Source organism: Eschrichtius robustus, chromosome 14, assembly GCF_028021215.1.
Source record: "Eschrichtius robustus isolate mEscRob2 chromosome 14, mEscRob2.pri, whole genome shotgun sequence".
Lineage (NCBI taxonomy): Eukaryota > Metazoa > Chordata > Mammalia > Artiodactyla > Eschrichtiidae > Eschrichtius > Eschrichtius robustus.
The window spans coordinates 84,330,623-84,351,982 of NC_090837.1; the positions used below are offsets into that span (position 1 = coordinate 84,330,623).

At 41.9% G+C, this 21,360-nt stretch overlaps 1 protein-coding gene across 2 annotated transcripts in view; it reads right to left on the minus strand.

Annotated features, from left to right (window-relative positions):
- CCBE1 (collagen and calcium binding EGF domains 1) overlaps window positions 1-21,360 on the minus strand; it is a 235,022-nt gene that overhangs the window by 27,921 nt on the left and 185,741 nt on the right. The window contains exons 1-3 of one of the 2 annotated variants that reach the window (XM_068562760.1): window positions 17,857-18,039; window positions 11,016-11,068; window positions 1,536-1,670 (exon numbers count right to left, since the gene is read on the minus strand). In XM_068562760.1, coding sequence (XP_068418861.1) covers window positions 1,536-1,670; window positions 11,016-11,068; window positions 17,857-17,897 — 229 coding nt within the window. In that variant the 5' untranslated portion in view covers window positions 17,898-18,039. Of the gene's footprint in view, window positions 1-1,535; window positions 1,671-11,015; window positions 11,069-17,856; window positions 18,040-21,360 lie in introns of those variants that run through there. The other variant, XM_068562759.1, reaches the window with a different exon arrangement.

Sequence of the window (21,360 nt, forward strand, 5' to 3'; positions counted from 1 at the left end):
CGCTCACTGGCTGAAGATACCGGGTGGCGGCCAGGACACACAGCCCCAGACTGTGCACATGGGGCCAGCGGACAGAGCCCAACCTCACGCTCCAGGATGCCGACCACGTCCCAGCCACTCACTGGGCAGCCTGCCTGGGACCCACGTCTGGCAGGCCCTGTGTGCCCACAAGGGGCAGGTGGTCATCTGGATGTTCCCCTGGCAGTTCATACCATGCATACTATGTCACCCGTAAGCTAAGACGTCACAGCTGGCACCTCCTCTGCAATTCCTCGGGCTGACCACGTCTGTCCACGTGCCCCTGCCTCCAGCCTAAGGGCAAGGCCGCCTCTACTGTCCACAGGAGGAAGGACAAGGTTGAAGGGAGAGAGAAACAGGTGGGACTCTCAGCCGACTGCTCGTGTTGCTGGTCCCCCAGCCCCCCAAAGAAAAGAAGCGGGTCCCAGAGCCTCCACAACTGAAATCAGAGCCCTGGCACCTGGGACCTCGGATCGCGGTACACACGGGTTTACCGTGCTCTCTGCAGGAGAGCCCATGGGTCCCCCTCCGTTTGCTTGGTGGTCTCAATTCCATTCCTGTTCAGTGGGAGGTGCCTTCCCAGGGGCCACTGGGGAGAAACCAGGAGACCTAACATCTAGAACTTCTCTTAAAGGGTGCTCTCCAGAGCCCCCCCTGGGGCGGAGAAGGGGGCTGCTCATCACAGCTGGTTCATTTTCTCTCCAGATCCCTCTGCAGTCTCCTCAGTTCACCTTTGAGCTGGTCTTCAAACTTCACTGTGCATTTGTGCATAGGCAGATCTCTGCATCCACCCTCAGAGTCTGGAGGGGAGGCCAGGAACCTTTTTTTTTTTTTTTTTCTTTAAAAGCCATAAGCCCAGATGTTTCTGAGACAGTTTAGCCATGGACTGACCACACTTTGATACAAGCAGCTCCAGGGGCCAATGACCATAAACCTGCCTCAGACACCCAAGGAGTGCAGGGCTGGGAAGCCTAGTGAGCGGGGGACGGGGGTGCTGGAGCAAGCTGGTGGCCACGGATGATGCTGGCTTTGCTCAGCTGTGCCCCGGGGGCTGGCTTCAGCTCCCTCTGGGTCATTTCCAGCCTGTCTGCCATACAGACACCTCCCCTCTTTCCCAGTCTCTCTTACAGGTCATCTTCTGAGAGAAGGCTTATCCTTGTTTCGTTCTTCCTGCATTTTCACATTTCTGCCCACTTACATTCTGTTTCACCTTATTCTAGTTTTCGTTCGATAATATTCCCCTTCTCCTGCTCTTACATCTCACTGCCAATTAGGATCTGACTGGTACCCACTCCCTGAAGAATCCCTTGGTCATCGTTTGTTTTAATAATCATGGTGAAAGGCAGTGACCCCTAGAATAGTACCAACCCAACTCCATCCAACAAGTATCAGGATGTAAGGGGAGGGATCAAAGTGGCTCCTGAGAGCTGGTCCCCACTGATGAAGAATGTTCAAAAGAATCATCAGAATCTGGCACATCCTCAGGACCCAGGAAATAACGCGCATGACCAACGCACCCAGACAGTACGGCTTCTCCCGCCTCCGGTGCCTCTCCCGGTCATATCGGTATCCTGGGTAACACGTACACAGCACTCGGCCGAAGTTATCTGTGCACTGCTGTTCACAGGGAGCCTCAGCACATACATCATAATCTGAAAGAGAGAAGTGTGAACTCAAATCAACCACAGTCATTCACTAGACGGAGGCGGGGCCCACCCGGCCCTGGTCGGGAACAGACTGTCTAGGCTGCACTCAGCTCGAGGGGAACGGTGGTGTGACCAGCTATGTGTAGAGGGAATTAACTCTTCAGGCCACAGGGCATCTTCCAGGAGGGCTGCGATGGGTAACTGAGTGCTTGGCATCTCCATGGTTAAACGCAAATATCACTTGTGATACTCCCTGGGTCACCTCACCATCCTTTTTTTTTTTCTTTCTATAAGAGCATCGTTACAAACTTTAATGGTGTATTGCATTGGCACAATCTATGTCAGAAGAACGTGCTTGCCATGTAAAAGTAACCTCAAATAAATTCATCTAGCGCAAAGATCTTCAAACCAAAATATGCCATCCCTGGAGTAAAAGGAGATTTTTCCTCTGGGTACTTGGACACATATAACTTTAAGAGGGTCAATTTACAGATATTAAACTTTCATGTTTATTCTTTCTAAAAATTGATCTACTTGAGGATTTCCCCCATGGTCAAGAGTCACTGTATTTCTCTTTTGCTGCCTTTCCTTTTTTCATTTTAAATAGAACACCTTTATTAAAATATAATCCACATAGCACAAAATTTACCCTTTTATAGTGTGTAATTCAGTAGTTGATTTTTGCCATTCATCCAGAGAGCAAAGAAGCTTCAGGTGGCCAGGCTCTGCTGAATTACCTGGGGGCCTGTTTCCTCTTTTTCACCAACTGCTGTAGAGACAAGGAATTCCTTCCAGCTGAATACTGAAGAACAGCCAGCCCTGGCGATGGGCACTGGCGTCCTAACGTGAGGGGCGGGGTGGTGCTGGAAGTCAGGCAGGCTGGGAGGAGCATGGGGGAGGCTGACTGATGTCTCTGTGCGCTGTAGGCATGCAGATGGGGTGGGCGAGGGTCGATTCTGCATGCTGAGCAGCGGCTGGGTAAGGCAGAATGGCCAGAGATCTCGTTCCAGCTCTAAGTCTGTGCAAACTGGGGTGGATGCTCTATTCGTCGCGAATCAGGGCATCTCCTCTTTTCTCAGTCCCTTACAAACTAATACTTAACGAACCTCTGAAGGGACTTCGGCTCTAAGTCAGGAGGCACAGACTGAACATTTACTTCCAGTCTAGACCCAGCATCTCATTAATCACTGCACTGTCTCCCCCAGGTGCTGACAGATAAACTATCGCTGGAAACAGAGTGAGCCTGGCTTGGCTCTGCCACATGTGAAAGTGTAATGGGTGGGCTGTCAGCCCCTGATGCGGGTGGGGTCAGCGAGCAAGGATCACGCCAATCTCAGGACGACCTGGAAGGTGGCCCTTGCTAAATACCCCTCCCCACAGATGTGATTCCAGGCCTGCTCCTCCTGCATGTGTCCCTGGTCAAATGCGTTTTCTTCGCCGAAGCATCACCTCTAGGCAGCCCGTGTTCTGTCCTCTTTTTGCTCAAGAGCAAGGTCTCAGCCGTGATTGGCTGTGGGCTGCCCTGCTCGGCCAGCTGTACCCGTCATCCAGCAGCTGCCAGGGAGGGAGGGGAGGAAAGGGGCAGAGTCAGGAGTCCCGTGTGGACTGTTATGCTAAGACCTGTTTTGACATATATGTGTTAATATACGATATTTGTTTTTCTCTTTCTGACATACATGTGGAATCTAGGAAAATGGTATACATGATCTTAATCGCAAAGCAGAAATAGAGACACAGATGTAGAGAACAAACAAACGTATGGACACCAAGGTGGGGAAAGGGGGGGAGGGGGGAAGGGTGGTGGTGGGATGAATTGGGAAATTGGGATTGACGTATATACACTATTTGATACTATGTGTAAAATAGATAACTAATGAGAACCTACTGTGTAGCACAGGGAACTCTATGTAATGCGCTGTGGTGACCTAAATGGGAAGGAAATCCAAAAAAGAGGGGATATATATGTGTGTGTGTATAGCTGATTCATTTTGCTGTACAGTAGAAACGAACACAACATTGTAGAGCAACTATACTCTAATAAAAATTAATTTATAAAAAAGAGATAGCAAAATGCTAAAAAAAAAAAAAAAGAGAGAAAGAAAAAGACCTGTTTTGAAAAACAGCAGCCCTGATTTCCTCCTCATTCCAGCTCTCTTGAGGTACCACTTCCAGCTCCTCCGGCTGATTCTTTTATGATTTACCTCTGTGTCTCTAAACAGCCAGCTTGCATTGCTTCCTCCTCCTCTGTGTGCTGAATACTCTCTATGGATTTCCAGTCATGGACGAGACACTTTCAGCTTTATCACTGTTTCCTCAACCACGTCCATGCTTCCTACTCCTTCATTTTGCCCCTGTCGTTACACTGAAATTTTGGTTTTATAAGTCTTCAGTGTTGGCACCATAATGACAATATAAAAGCTATTTTTTGCTAAGCCTGGAAGTATACTCTAATTCCCTATCCTTCCTTGAAGACCCTTTTGTTTTCCCTGGAATTAAAATAATTATCTAGTACCACATGCACCCAATGTTCATTGCAGTACTATTTACAATAGCCAAGACATGCACGCAGCCTAAATGTCCACCAACAGATGAATGGATAAAGAAGATGTGGCACATATATACAATGGAATATTCCTCAGCCCCAAAAAGGAATGAAATAATGCCATTTCCAGCAACATGGATGGACCTAGAGCATGTAACACTAAGTGAAATAAGTCAGACACAGAAAGACAAATATAATCACTTACATTTGGAATCTAAAATATAATACAAATCAGTTTATTTACAAAACAGAAACAGACTCACAGACATAGGAAACAAACTTATGGTTACCAAAGGGGAAAGAGTGGGGGAGGGATAAATTAGTAGTATGGGATTAGCAGATACACACTACTACATATAAAATAGATAAACAACAAAGATTTACTGTATAGCAGAGGGAACTATATTCAATATCTTGTAATAACCTATAATGGAAAAGAATCTGAAAAATATATATATACAGCTGAATCACTGTGCTGTACAGCTGAAGCTAACAAAACTGAATATCAACTATACTTCAATAAAAATAATAATTATTTTGTATATTTGGGGGGGCAGTTGTGAACTTTCTCTCTTAGCTTCAAACTTCCACTTCCATGAGCTACTTTGTGACTGGTACTCTGGAAACCACATTTCTGCCTTGTTGGCTGCTGGCTTATTAAGTACTGAGAACAGGGCTGGGAGAGTGAACAAGGTGGGAGGGGAGAGAGACTGAGAAAGGTCTTACAGGATTTAAAATTTTGAAATCATGTGTGCCTGAAAATGTCTTTTTTCAACCCTTATGGCTAGTTAGAGTATATAATTCTAGGTTTGGAAAACTACCTTAGAATTTTGAAGGAACTGCTCCCCTGTCTTCTAGCTTTCAGTCCTGCTATGGATAAGTCCTATAAGATTCTAATTCTTGATCTTTCAAATCTCATTCTTCCCTCTTTGAAAAATGTTAGTATTTTCTTTTTGCCCCAAGGTACTAACATTTCACAATGATGTCTTTATGTGGGACCCCTTCAATTTTTGGTAGGCTCTTTTAATCTAGAAATTCATATCCTTCAATTCTAGAGAATTTTCTTGAATTATACCCTTAACGATTTACTCTCTTCTTCTTCCTCTGTTCTGTGTGGAACTCTTATTTGGATGTTGCATCCCCTGGACTGGTCCTCTAATAATATTCTCATATTTTTCTTTTACTATTTTTTATTTCCTTGATCTTTTGCTCCAGGTCCTGAGAGATTTTCACAATCTCATCTACCAACCTTTTTCCTGTTCTCATTTTATCATGTTTTTAATTTCCAAGGATTCTTTATTTCTTCTTTGAATGACCTTTTTTAATAACACCATGTCTGGTCCCATGGATGCTATACCATTTTTGTAACTCACTGACGTATAAATGGTAGTTACTTTGAAGTTTTCTTCTTTCTGTGTGGTGTTTTCTCTAAGACTCTTTTTCTGTTTTTCCTGTATGTTTCTTTTGTAGGTTTTCCTCTAATGACTGGTGATCCTTTTCCTGTTTGGACGTCTGCTGTAACTGATTCATGGTTAAATACAATAGCTAAAATATAAAAAATTTATAGCTAAATAGAAGCAAAGCTATAAAATTAGCTAAATATTGAATAGAAGGCTATAAAATCAGCTAAATAGAAGCTCTTTGCATGTGGTAGACTTTATAAACACTAGGCTTAATTTTTTTTTTTAGCATCTTTATTGGAGTGCAATTGCTTTACATTGTTGTGTTAGTTGTTGCTGTATAACAAAGTGAATTAGCTATACATATACATATATCTCCATATCTCCTCCCTCTTGAGCTTCCCTCCCACCCTCCCTATCCCACCCCTCGAGGTGGTCACAAAGCAGCGAGCTGATCTCCCTCTGCTATGCAGCTGCTTCCCACTAACTATCTATTTTACATTTGGTAGTGTATATATGTCCATGCCACTCTCTCACTTCATCCCAGCCTCCCCTTCCCCCTCCCCCGTGCCCTCAAGTCCATTCTCTACGTCTGCGTCTTTATTCCTGTTCTGCCCCTAGGTTCATCAGAACCATTTTTTTTTAGATTCCATATATATGTGTTAGCATACGGTATTTGTTTTTCTCTTTCTGACTTACTTCACTCTGTATGACAGACTCTAGGTCCATCCACCTCACTACAAATAACTCAATTTCATTTCTTTTCATGGCTGAGTAATATTCCATTGTATATATGTGCCACATCTTCTTTATCCATTCATCTGTCGATGGACACTTAGGTTGCTTCTGTGTCCTGGCTACTGTAAATAGCCTGGGCTTCATTTAAGTGATTTGCCTCGTGCATTTCAATGTCAGTTTCTTTAGGACTTTTTTCCTGAATCATCCAGAACATCCACAGAAGACATTTCCAAATCCTTGCCTGACAGTAAAGTCAGGAACTTTTGGAACTCAAGTGGAGAAGAAGGTTGAGTGTAACATTTAATGCATGATAATCCTTTACTAAATCCTTCCATTTTCAGTATCAGAACCCTACCTTCACCTCTGACTGGCACCCTCAGTCCCAACAGCCTCCAAGTACCCTCTCAAAAGAATACATCTCTGGTCTTGTGCTTGGTCTTGGAAGGTGCAATATTCTGTCTCTCTGGAGTGAAGGACAAGTTCTGGGAGTCTGACTTCTTCTTAAACAGATTTTCAGTCAATCCTTCTGTGTTGACATCGTTTTTCACTTCCTAGTACCTCTGCTTCTGGAAACTTTTAGTTTTTCTGATTGTTATTTGTTTTGGTGTAAATTGGATTGCTCCTTAGTTTCCCCTGATGCTGGTTAAGGATTCATCTTTCCCATTTTGCTAAGTTATTTACAACCTCTCTGTTCTCCAGATTCCAAATTTTTGTTGCTGTTATCTCCTCTTCCTTTTTCTCTGTTTTTGTGGGTTTATATGTCTTTTGTGAACCCCCGGCATCCACAATACACCTTCCCCCTGCCCTACTTTGTGGGGTTTCTGGAGGTAGCAAGGTTAGTGAATTTATTCAACTTTCCATTTTTGATGGTTTTCCAGAGACCACCAGCTTCCTGCTCTGTAGCTTTTCCCTCTACAGTTTCTCTATTTTCACCTGTCCTATTTCTCTTGGCACCATTCTAACTCAGATCTTCAGAACCTCCCTTGTAAATCCTCATCTCAAGATTCTTCCCCCTTAAGTCCACTCTGTGTAACACTGTCAGGCCAGTAATATTCTGAAAGTATAGCTCTGTGAGTGTCACCACCTTGCTCAAAAAGCCTGTAAATGCTATGCTCATCAACATTAAATATAAATGGCTCACACTCTTGCATTTGAGGTCTGGTGTTCTATCCCTGAGACTATGCTTCCAACCTTAAGACTCATTTATGAATTCCTTACACTTTGATAAGGAGTACACTCTCTTCCCCATCATCCCTTATCACATCCATGGCTTACTGTTACATTTTTGTTTAGTCTGTTTTCACCCTTTATAATGTCCAATCAACCCCTCCACTCTTACTCTCAGCATTTTATTACTGTTGATACCCTATCTAGTTTCTCAAGTCCCAATGCAAACGTCACTTTTTTAAGAAGACTTCCTTGAAGTCCTCAACAGAGTTTAGTTTCTGCATCCCACCAATCCCCACAGGACTCGATCCTGCTCTGCCATATTTGCTGAATGCCTACTCTGTGCCAGGCTCTATTCTAGGAGGCATGAAGGGGTATGATGAAGAGCACAGGGTCTGGAGCCAACCCTCCCCACTCTGCCACTCTCTCTGTGATCCTGAGGTCTTTAAGACTCAACTTCCTTACCTGTAAAATAGGGAGAACAATAAGACCAGCTTCATGGTGCTTTTAGGAAGAATAAATTGGATGATGCATTAAGCACAGTGCCTGACACCTAGTCAAAGCTTGACCTGCTTTTTAGCTTCTTTTACTATTAGTTCTAATGATTGTTTGGATAACTGAAAGGAACTGTGTCCCCTGGAGTAACCAGCACTATTCTCTTCCTACAGTTTAAGTTCAATTAGTAGTTGCTGAACTAGAACAAATCTGATTACCCTACCCCCTGGGCAATGTAGATAACAATTATGGCAGGGGTTGGCAAACTTTTTCTGTAAAGGGGCTAGATAATACTTTTGGCTTTGCAGGGCTTTGTTGCAGCCACTCAACTCTGCTGTTGCAGGGCAAAAGTCGCCATAGACAAAATTTAAGCGAATGGGTATGTCTGTGCTTCAATAAAGCTTTATTTACAAACCAGGTGGTGGGCCAGATGTGGCTCACAGGCCACAAGTTGCTGACACTTAAACAAATGAGGCAACAACACTTTTAAATGGCAGCTTCTACTCACTAGCATATTTGTTTAGAAATTCTAATCTCTTTCTATTATCTGTAATGGCTATTTTAAAGGTTAACTTGGCTAGGCCACAGTACCCAAATATCTGGCCATTTTTCTAGAATTTTCTGCAGAGATTTTTTTTTTTTTTAATGAGATTAACATTTAAATCAGTAGACGCTGAGTAAAGCAGATTGCCCTCCACACTGTGGGCTGGTCTCCTCCAATCAGTTGAAGGTCTAAATAGAAAAACGATGGCCCTCCATTGATAAAGAGGGAATTCTGCCAGCACATGGCCCTTCAGACTCAAACTGTAACTCTTCCTGAGGTCTGCAGCCTGCTGGCCTACCCTGCAGATTTTGGACTTGCCTGCCTCTACAGTCTCGGGAGCCAGTTCCTTAAAATAAATCTCTGTTTCTCTGGAGAATCGTGACTAATACACCATCTTTTCTGAAATCCTAAACTTTGCATCCTTGGGTAACAGAAACATTTATGATGAAAGATATCTTTAGTCATAAACACAAACACACACACACACACTGACTTATTCCCACAGAGTAAAACAAATCAACTTTAAGAAGTGTTCTAGTGAAAAGCGACAGAACAGAGTTAGTTACGGCAAAGCAACTTTCAGCACTTGGGACCACTTTTCTTGGAAATATTCAGTTCTAAGTTACATTAATCTTAGGTGCTGATAACGTCTTACTGCAGGGAGAGGGAGACTGGTTCTAGGCTTAGATGTTTGAAACCACAACACCTATCATTTAAAGAAACTCTAAGCATGTGGTATCCATGTAATGTGTTTTTAATCAGGTTGGGCAAGGTCCTTAACTGGGATCTTAAATTGATGGACCTAAACTTCATTATCTTTCTGTATCTGCAAAATTGAAATATAAAGGACTCAGCTGGTGGCTGAGAAAAGCTGGCTTATAAAAGAATGCAATTATTTTGACCTCTGTGGTTTTTTTTTCCCACCGAGCTCTAACAGAACTAGCTGGCAGTGAGAAATTCCATCTTGGAGAGACCAATATAAACCAACGTATGTGAAGAGATTTCCTAACCAGCCTTCCTAAAGCAGCTTTCTCGGAGTTGACAGCTATGGCTTAATGAACTCTTCTGTAAAAGAGCGCAATAAATAAGAAGGATTCATTTATCTCTAACTGATAAAGAAACTGCTCCCTATGAGATAATGCAATATAATTAGCTTGGCTGGGCTCCAAGTCCACTAGAGAGACCTGGATTCTTGGCCAACAGTGAAGAAAACTATTTCCCATTACCTACTCACCTGTCCCCAGCCCAGCCCTGGGCAAACTAATCTCATGCTCTTCCAACAGTTCTTAGTGTTTTCTGTATCAGTGCTCTGCCTGGAATCTTTTACAGTTCTCTTCCTCCTTCTTGTCTAAGTCCTGAGCAGCCTTCCTCATAACCTAGCTCCAAACTCCTCTCCTTCTCGAGACCACCTCTGACCGCTCTGGTCTCTGGGACTATGTGCCCCTTCTGCAATATGTGTGCCTCTACTATGCATATTGCAGTTGTTAGTAATAACAGCAACCACGAGTTATCAAGCACTTAATAAGAGCCAGCCTCTGTTCCAAGTACTTTACATGCGGTAATCCTCTTAAAGCCACCACATGAGTCAAGTACTAACACTTTCTGCAAAAACTAAGGTTTAGAAAGTCACGTGCCCAAGGTCATAGCTAGCAGGATGTGTGTTATGGACTGAATGTTTGTGTCCTCCTGAAATTCATATTTTGAAACCCTAACCCCCAGTGTGATGGTATTAGGTGGGGGCCTTTGGGAGATTATTAGATCACGAGGGTGAAGCCCTCATAAATGGAATTAGTGCCCTTATAAAAGAGACTCCAGAGAGCTCCCTTGCCCTTTCCACCATGTGAAGACACAGCAAGAAGATGGCTGTCTATGAACCAGGAAGCGCTCACCAGACACTGGACTTTCCAGTGCCTTGCTCTTGGACTTCCCAGCCTCCACACAGTCTAACGTATTTTTGTCACAGCAGTGCAAATGGATTACGACAACATGGAAGCATGATTAAAATCCAGGTCTCTCTGATTCCATGCCATCCACATGCTGTCTCCCAGCTTGAGGGCTGGGCCCACGTCTTACATCACTCTGTCTCTTTAGTGCTGGGCTGAGCAGTGTTTGCTGATGATCAAGGAGCTTCACGTTTAGCAGATGAAAAGCAGGTAGAGAGGTTGGGGAAGATGGCTGTGTTCTAACTGTGCATGAAATACTGACTAGGGAATTACAGCCTCTACAACACAAAACCGGAGATACAAGAATTACTCAATATACATGTAAATGCTATGTAATGATTTAGATAGAGCCTGACATGTATAACCAAATTGGCATTAGAAGAATTTAGAGCCAAAAAAAGAGAGAAATTACACATGCATGCACCGGTAACATACATATGTTCCGTGTACATCTGAACTTTACAGACCTCTGGTTATTAGTCATAAACAAGGTGAGAAGATATAATCCGTTATATTACATACCTTCTGGGATGCATTGTCCAAGGACAAATTTATACCCTTTGCAGCACTTCCTCCTAAGAGACAAACAAAAATGCATTTTAAATGTGATATGTTAGATTAAAAATAAAATTCTTTACAATTAGCGATTTTGAATGAAATAACTTGTGCCCAGGAAGAACTGAGGTATAAAGGAAAGTCGGGGTAGAGGGAATCTGAGATAAAAAGAAAAAAATATTATCACTACCATATGACCACACCTTTTCCCCACCTAATATAGGACATTAATCCTTTGAATCCTATGAAGTGAATTAACCCTGAGACTTCAAGATATTTATATTAGATGATTAGTGGCTTATCATCCTACAGGTCAAGGATTCACATGACTTGCTAATTATATGAGCTAATTACAGTAACATTAGGCTAATCATAACATAATGATTGATAATTACCATATAATAGTTAGGTAACTTATTATTATCAAGCCTGGGACTGGAATCCAAGCATTCTGACTCCCCCCCCCCTTTTCTTTTTTTTAAAACACCTGTACCACATAAGGTACCTAAAGATACCTAAAATATCTGAATTTTAAGAACGGCTAACAGGCAAATTTTAACATAAACATCCAAGACTTACATCTCTGCCCAAGAAATGGTGCCATCAGTTCAAAATGCAAATCTCTACTGTAGGGATCGTATCTCTGGTATGGAGTTGTGACCTCCTAAGAGACCAGCCCCCTCTGCAGACAACAACAATAAACTCTGGACAAAACAGAAGCAAACAACTACCTGATGATTCTGGAGAGTTAAAGCAGACAGATTTAGGAGGACAGTTGAAATTTTCAACAAGGGACTGACAGAGGGTTAATATTCCTGCTTTTTAGGGCTTTATCCTGTCTGCAGATCACAGTTGCCATGTGGAAGCTAAAAGTCTGAGAGAAAACCTGCAGTATTTTTTGGCCTGATCAAACAGAGGACAAAGCCTTGGGATCCAGAGCCATGAGAAATTGAGAAGGAATCCTGGAAAGCATAGTGCTAGAGAAGGAGAGCCCTGAATTTTGTGTATAAACTCTGTCCAAGTTTCTGGTAACCCCTAACCCATGTGTGTGAAGAGCAGATCCAAAACATCTCAGCTAAAGACAAAAGGGGCTGAATGAAGACTTGAGCTGCCACTTCTACAGGCCAAACAGTTTTCACTTTTTGTCTAATCAAATTAACTGTCTGCTAAAAGGAAAATATCAATACTCTTTGGATGAATATATCAGGATGCAGGGTCTCTACAACACAACATGTATAAATGTGACCTATTCTCAAGGGAAAAGACAATTAATGGTGTCAACTCTAAGATAACCCAGAGGTTGGAATTATCAGATGCAAACATGTAACTATGTTCAATGATATAAAGGAAGATATACTTGTAATGAATGAAAAAGTGGGAAATCTCAGCTCTCCATCTCTCCAATCTCCATCACTTTTCCCTTCCCTTCTCTCCCAGCTGGTTTCTAAGTAAGCTTCCCTTTACCACTTTCAACATTAGTTTATGTTAAATCAGAGAGCAAGAATTAACCAGGGTCCTGTGAATCTGCAAATCTCAAGAACTTACCAAGATATTTGGAGTTGACTATAAGGGTTAAACTACCATTAAAAATACTCTTCTCTGTAACCATAAGAGAAATCAGATTCAAGGTTATTCTCATCGCAATGTCATTCTGACTCATTTGCATTTGGATATGCTTTCCAGGTGGAACAGAAAGGGAATAAGTTAAATAGGATCTACCAGCTAGGAACTGCATATCACCTGCAACCTATCATGCCACCTGTGTTAACATGTCATCTGTATATATGAATCAGGGGCACAAACCACTGATTTGGAAAATTAGGCATTATCTGTGTCCTAAAGCAAGTTTCCACTTTCATCAAATGGCCAGAACCTTCGACCAGACTAGACAAGACCTTCTGTCTCTTTAAGAAGAGACACACTTAAATGCATTTTTTCCATCCCATCTTAGTAAAAAATAATTTAACAGCATTATTTTCTACTTTTGCAAGTCAGTGTAATCTTACTGGTCAAATCAAGTTTTGTGAACTGGTCTGCTAAATGAATGACCACTCATAGGAGAAACTTAAGCAATCTCTTCCCCAAGCTTTAAAAATTCAGAAAATTTTTATTACTTTATACGATTTATAAACATCACATTTAGTACGAGAACATTCTGATGCCTAATCGGGTTCAGCAGTATTACCTCATTCCTTCCTGTAACATCTCACGCGCAGCCCAGATGCAGCAGCTAATCCTCCTTCCAAAGCAAAATAAGTGGGCTTCCATTATAAAAACAATGGTATTTGGGATGCTCCCAAAGCAGACTTGAGTGAAATAGCTAAGCTCAACCCCACCCTCAACAAAGAATACATTTGCCTGCCTGTACTTGTCCACTCAATATATATTATTTTTTAATCTCTCATTGACATATTTTATGTTAAAAGGAAATACTTATGTGTATGTAGTTTACTGATATGAGCGATCTGGGGCAACATCCAGAGTCTTCCCGTTAGACCTAATTCCCCAATATCTCCAACTGCATTGTAATTTTACATGACAAGAAAAGCCCGTGGGGTATAAATTTATGATGATTATTATGTGTAACAGTGGTAGATGTAACAGTGGTAGAAGACCTACCTTTACATTCTATGAAATAAACTCTGCCTAGTTTTCCATGGTTTAAGCAAGTCCAAGTTCCAGACTTCCCTGGTGGCGCAGTGGTTAAGAATCTGCCTGCCAATGCAGGGGACACGGGTTCGAGCCCTGGTCCGGGAAGATCCCACATGCCGCGGAGCAACTGGGCCCGTGAGCCACAACTACTGAGCCTGCGCTCTAGAGCCCGCGAGCCACAACTACTGAGTCTGCATGCCACAACTACTGAAGCCTGGGTGCCTAGAGCCCGTGCTCCACAACTAGAGAAGCCACCGCAATGAGAAGCCTGCACACCACAATGAAGAGTAGCCCCTACTCGCCACAGCTAGAGAAAGCCCGAGTGCAGCAACAAAGAACTAATACAGCCATAAGATAAATAAAATAAATTAATTAATTAAAAAAAAAGAAAGTCCAAGTTCCTAACAACCAAAAAGAAAACTGGCCTAACAGAGCATTCATTAAAATTTCACGGATATTACTTACTGTATTATTTAAGGCTGTCCTACAGAAAACTATAGGAGGAAGCAGTGCACTAGAAGATTCGAAACTCGAGTGATTCATGAGAAAGTTGGATGGAGGGGCAAAACATGTGCTTTTGATACATCTCAAGTATAACACCACGTTTAAACATACGGTTCTATTTGTCTGTTTCTACCTAAACGGCACATCTAAGGTATTGCCTCTGAGGTGTTCTATGGCATTTTAAAGTTCATGCAAATGGATGAAATCCTTATAATCTGTTTTTCTACATCTAAGACATTAAACTTGGGCACTCTAACCTTTCTGAGCATTTCAAGGGCTTGGGACCATGCACACAGTGGAGCCAAAAGTCACCTGTCATTTGCTTTTTTATGGAATTAAATGATAACATAGTGATTTGATATGCTTTCAAGAGGCTACGGAGCTCTGTCAGAAAATCTGAGCTTCAGGATGGACATGCTTCATTTAAATATCTGCTCAGCGAAGAACTAACTTCCCCTTGGCTGTTTTTTCTTAACTGCATAACTAACACTATCTCTCTGCTCGAGAGGAGGAGGTCGGAGGCTCCACTGTACCCTCCTGGGAACACGGCATTATTTTGCATATTAAATACCCATCAATCATAAACCACCACGTAAACAATGAAATAGTCCAAAGCATAACAAAATAAACACTGGCCATACATGTTATACTGTTTCAGAGATTACTTACAACATAATTCACGTATAATGAAGTTGAGCCAGCCAAACTGAAATCTCCTCATTATGCAAGCACAGACACTTATTAGATCTAACTGCGAGTATGGCCATGCGGTTTTTATCTTTTAGAAAACAAACGAAGACAGGAAAAGCTCATGTGGAATCAGGGGAGGCAGTCCTTAATACGCTTCACTTTGTCACAACGTGGTTTTTCCAAACGCAAATGCTTTTCTCATTTCTTGGCAAGGGGAAGTGGTGATTAGATGGTTGTTACATAGAAAGGGTGACATCTGGTAATCAGGAAAGTCTGTAGATGTTTCCCCTGGGTGCCCCTGAGTATTAACACACATTAAAAAATCATAAATAAAAACTATGCAGCCAGAAATATATCCCACCAGCCAAGTGTGTGTGAAAGCTTTTGGAAGGGAAAACTAAATCGGGAAAATGAAGATAACAGAGATCTCATCATCCAACTGTCTGCTGTGAGTTACCAGATTCTCGAAAAGAATTAAAAAACAAACAAACAAACACAAAAAAACACTGCCTACAGAATTAGAGGGCCAGAAGAAGGGACCTCGAAAGGTCAAGTGAGCTAGGAGGCAAGACGTATTTCAACACTTGCTCCAAGGCAACAGTAAATTTTCCTAAGGTTTACTTGAGGTTTCCTTTGCATAGCTGCCTAGACATGCACCAAATATACCAGGCTTTTTAAAATATGAGAAAGAACTACACTTATTAGAGAATTTGGTGCCAAGCTAGATGGAGCAAAGGCTCTGGAGTTAAGCAGACCTGGCTTACAATTCTGGCTCTGACCTTTAAAGAGCTCGGGATGTGGGCTTCCCTGGTGGCGCAGTGGACAAGAATCTGCCTGCCAATGCAGGGGACACGGGTCCGGGAAGATCCCACATGCCGTGGAGCAACTAAGCCCGTGGGCCACAACTACTGAAGCCTGCGCGCCTAGAGCCCGTGCTCCACAACAAGAGAAGCCACCGCAATAAGAAGCCCGTGCACCGCAACGAAGAGTAGCCCCCGCTCACCGCAACTAGAGAAAGCCCGCGGGCAGCAACGAAGACCCAACACAGCCAAAAAATAAATAAAATAAAAAAATTTTTTAAATTTTAAAAGAGCTTGGGATGTGACCTTGGGCTCATTTCTTAAACTTGCTGAGCTTCAGATTCTTCACGGATAAAACATGAACAATAAAATTTGCTTTATAGGATTAACACAAGGATTATAGATAATAAAATAAAGGTGCCTAGAACACGGTCTGGTTCGGGGTCAGAATGGTGTTCTAAGTTGCAGCTTTATGAACACAGCAAGAAAACAGCAAAAGCAACTCTTCCCAGATGCTCTTCTCTCATGACTCATCTCTTTCTTCCATGTCTTAGTCAATGGCAGATGCCATCTCTTCTTCCAAAAACAAAAGAGAAGGGGAAGGGAGGGGAGGGAGAGAAACTTCTGATTTCAAGATGATAGAAAAGTAAAATTTTTGTCATCGTCTTCTTTCACCAGTTAACTCCAAATAACAAGGAGAACACGAAATAAAATGCAAACTCATATCCCATGGATTTAGGAGACCTTTCTAACTCTGGACGATAATACAGTTGTCCCTCGATAACTGCAGGGGATTGGTTTCAGGAGCCCTGATATACCAAAATCCATGGATGCTGTGGTCCCTTATATAAAATGGCAGAGTACAATGAATACAGTTGGTGCTCCCTATCTGTCCATAGATACGGAGAGCCGACTGTGTATTGAATACTTATTGAAAAAAATCTGTGCATTAAGTGGACCTGTACAGTTCAAGCTCATGTTGTTCAAGGGTTAACTGAATATGAACATGGCCTGTGGACAGAAGGATGGGAAGTGATTTTGCAAAGTGGGATAACTTCAAACCTGAGTGCTTCTAGAAGAGGTGATCATGGAGAGACCAGCCAACCTACCCTGCAGAACCTTGGTAAGCCGTCGAAACTGGAGATGCCAGATATTGAGGAAAGTGGAGGCCAGAAGAAAGCAAGATGACCTGAAAGCCTGATGAGAAATTAGACTTCCTGTTCCCACCTCAAACCCAAGAAGTTAGCCTGATACCCTTTGCCTACTGGGCAAGAGGCAGAAGGTATATTCTTTTGGAAAACTGTACCCAAGAAGCTCAAGACTAGGATACCAAATAGCACCTCACCCACCCACGAGTAGATAATTCTGCCCAGGCACACAGAGTTCCCAAATGTTTTTTAAAGAACTCTTTCAGATACATGCACCCCAATGTTCACTGCAGCACTACTTATAATAGCCAAGGCACGGAGCAACTTAAATGTCCATCGACAGATGAATAAAGATGTGGTACATATATACAACAGAATGTTACTCAGCCATTAAAAAGAATGAAATAATGCCAGTTTCAGCAACATGGATTATCATACTGAGTGAAGTAAGTCAGACAGAGAAAGACAAATATCAATACGATACAGCTTATATGCGGAATCTAAAAAAATGATACAAATGAACTTATTTACGAAACAGAAACAGACTCACAGACACAGAGAATAAACTTATCGTTACCAAAGGGGAAAGAGGGTGGTGGAGGGAGGGATAAATTGGGAGTTTGGGACTGACATATACTCACTACTGTATTTAAAATAGATAACCAACAAGGACCTACTATATAGTACAGGGAACTCTGCTCAATATTCTGTAATAACCTAAAGGGGAAAAGAATTTGAAAAAGAATAGATACATGTATATGTATGACTGAATCACTTTGCCGTACACCTGAAACTAACACAACACCGTAAAGCAACTACAGTCCATATAAAATAAAGATTAAAAAAATAAAGAACCCTTCCAATTTAATATTTCTCATGATACTGAAGCCCTCCTGGTGATGGCTTCTAAAGGCAGACAGATGGTGGGTTCCTCACATCCTCAACCAGTCAGTCCTAAATGAAGACAGATGAGACAGAGGAAGCGTAGAGCCAAGTTACACCATTTATTCTTACCAGCCCAACGGCGCTGTGGTATGCCCGAGCCAGGGGCCCATGAGAAACTTCTGCCAGGAAGAACACAGACCACGGATCCCTTGGGGCTAATATTAAAGGCCTGAGCATCTAATAGTGGTCCTGGATCTTTTGGTCAAGCTCCTGAGAGTGAGGAAGCTTTCCTCTCTTCCTGTTAACTTTCTTCCTTTGTGGAAACTTTTATCGAGCTTTGCACGACTTCGTAGGAGCTACTAGAATTCCTTTCACACCAGATGACCTGAGAACAGAGCCCAATGAAATGACTCACCTCCCAGCTAGACATGCTTGGTTCCAGCCTTTTAACCAGAAAGTGCTCCTCCCAGGCAAATGGAATAATATCATGTTTACTATGGCATCAGCAAACTAACAAGCCAACCCAAACAAACCTATTTATTCATCTACATATAAGCTTGTTACTGCCAAATCTCAGTGATGAGATTAAGAGACTCCTAAGGAGTATTTTAGGTATAATCTGCTCTTCTATGCACAATTACTGGTGGTCAAAATCAAATGAGGAAAACAGTTAGTGGTTCCGCAAAAAAAATAAAATAAATAAACAGAGTTACCACATGATCTGGCAATTCCACTTCTGGGTATGTACCCAAAAGAACTGAAAGCACACTCAAGTAGATATTTGATCATAGCAGCATCTTTCACAATAGCCAAAGGTATAAACAATCCAAATGTCCATCGACAGATGACTGGATAAACAAGATGTGGTATATATACACAACGAAATATTATTCATCTTTAAAAAGGAAGGAAATTTCGACACAGGCTACAAATGGGTCGAAAATGTCAGTTTGGGAAGATGAAAAAGTTCTGGAGGTGGATGGTGGTAATGGTTGCACAACAATGTGAATGTCCTTAACATCAGTCACTGAACTACACACCTAAAAATGGCTAAAACGGTAAATTTTATATTATGTATATTTTACCACATATACACAAAATGATCAAGTGAGGAAGGAACACTGTTGAAGTGATCCCTCTAACCATGAACACCCTGGTCATGGTTTCCTGTGGGTTTTAATTGTGTGAATTACAGAAAAAAAATTTCTTTAAACGTGTGTGAAAAGGTTATTCTCAGATGGAGTTAAAGTTATAACCAAAAGGTATTTATTCTCCGAGGCTGCAAGTGATAATTTATTCATTCAACAAACATTCATCGTGCACCTACCCAAAAAGCAGAAGAGCTGGTAGTTAGGACCCTGCTCCTTGGGGATGTACTACCTGGGTCTGAATCCAGGCACTGCTGCTTTCCAGCTGTGGGGCCTTAGACAAGCGACGTAAAGTCCCTCTAACTCGATTTCCTTCTGTGTAAAATGGGAGAGTAATAGTACTCACCTCATTGGCTTGGTGGGAGGATTTCATGAGTTAAGATGCAGCTTAGGACAGTGCTGGTATACGTTAAGTCCACTGGAAAATGTAGAAGGAAATGTGGTTTCCCTGCTGTGTCCCCACTGTGATGGCAACCTTCAAGGACCCTGGAGCCCTGCAGAGGGGGGACGTGTGGACAAAAGCCCCGGTTGCAGGCTGAGAACACGTGCAGGCACTTTCACGTGATGTGCCTGCCAGCGCCTATCTCCCCGGTACATCAGTGTTCCTCAAACCCCAGGGTCAAGGACCTCAGCCAAGGGCTGACTGGAGTACAGGGCTGACGTTAAAGAGATAAGAACTTGGGATTGATTAACTTCCTCTTTGCAACGATGCCAACACTAGACACCCCAGCTCCCTTCTCTCACATTTTTTCCTCCTTCCTTGCCTCCCCAAATGAGTTTTCTACCTCATCAACCCTCGTTATCTTGTTTGCTGACTACCTTTTCCCTAATCAGGTGATAAGTCGATCATTTCTGAAACATAAGAAAAAATTATAACAAATGGGAAAAGGTAGTTTGGTATTATCTTTGTGAAAAACAAAATAAAACAAACTTGTATCTTTGTATATGCTTATATATACACAGGTAGTGAAATTTTTACAGTAAAAATAAAGACACTGTGTATTCATGGTTCTTTTCGTGTGGGTGAGCTACAAGAGGGCTCCTCATATTTGTTTTTGTGTGTTTCCTGATTTTTCTGTAATGACCAGGTACTGATTTTGTATATAGTAAGAGAAAATAAAACAATAAAGGGGTCTTTAGGGATTTTCAGGGTGGTTTGGTACATTTCTAATGCCAGGCTTGACAATAGTTTCAGAAACTTGTGATTTTGAAAGTTGGGTAAGGAGTCACGTTCAGGAGCGTATTTGAGCAGATAGGCGCCCAGCATGACTCGCTTAACCCAGAAACTGAGCAGTTATATTTTGGATAAACTGGACCAACTAGGTTTCAACCCAACTGTTTTTGACCAAGTCACCTGGAATCAATATACAGTATTTATTAAGAAATTGCTTTAGGGATTCAGTGTACTATTTAATAGGATGTTCATTCTTTTTTGCACCTCAAATAACTGGTTTAATAGGCTTGCCTTAGGGAGGATTTTAATGGAACAATTTCCCCCACCTGTGGGACACATTTAAACCAGTGCATCTCTGCTCACATTTGTTCCCACGGTTGCTAATTTTCCGAGGCGCTGATAGCTGTGAATCGTGGGTCACTGTCCAAAGACAGAGCCTGGAAAGTGGAGATTATTCCTTGCAGCAACATGGTTCATCGTATGCAGTGACACTGTAGGACCCAAAGCCCTAGTTGTTGATTTATTTTTATTCTATTCTATTAACTCTCTAAGCATTCTAGAAACACCTCAATGTTATTAGTAATATTCTAGGGTAGCATTCATCAGGAAAATCCTATCTTCAGGCACTAAAATATTCATGATAAATGGAGCAATACAAGTCATCTGTGGTGGTTACCAAGGCAGTCCAGAAGTTTCCTGACTGCTCCTCTTCCTTCTCCTCCCACTCTGGACTTTCTCTGCAGTTTCGCCATTGTTTCCTCACTCCTGTCGCTTTGTTTATTTACTAACTTATTTATTTATTGAAGTATAGTTGATTTACAATGTTATATCAGTTTCAGATGTAGAACATAGTGATTCAATATTTTTATAGATTATACTACATTTAAAGTTATTATAAAATATTGGTTATATTCCCGAATGAATATAACACAGTGGAAACACACTCCTTTCTCTTCTTCAAAGGTGGATCCAGCCTCAGGATCTCAACTCTCACCTCTCTGACACCTAAACTGCAAACTTCCAGGCATCGAAATTGCCTTCATTTTGCTTGCCTGTATTTTCTAAGTTCTGTATAATCAACAGGTGTTACTTTCGTAATGAGAAGACGTTATATTTTAAAATTCAGAGGAAAAAGTTAACTTCTCACTGCCAGCGTGGGATAGAATAGCATGCTGGACGGAGCCAGAGCTCAAAGGCAAATAACCCATAAGCCTGTTTCTAAACATTGCCTCCTTCTTCTTTCCAAATGTTCTTTGGTCCACCGGGCTTGTTTTATTTAAGATGCGATCCTTCTCTAGAATTTCTTCAAGG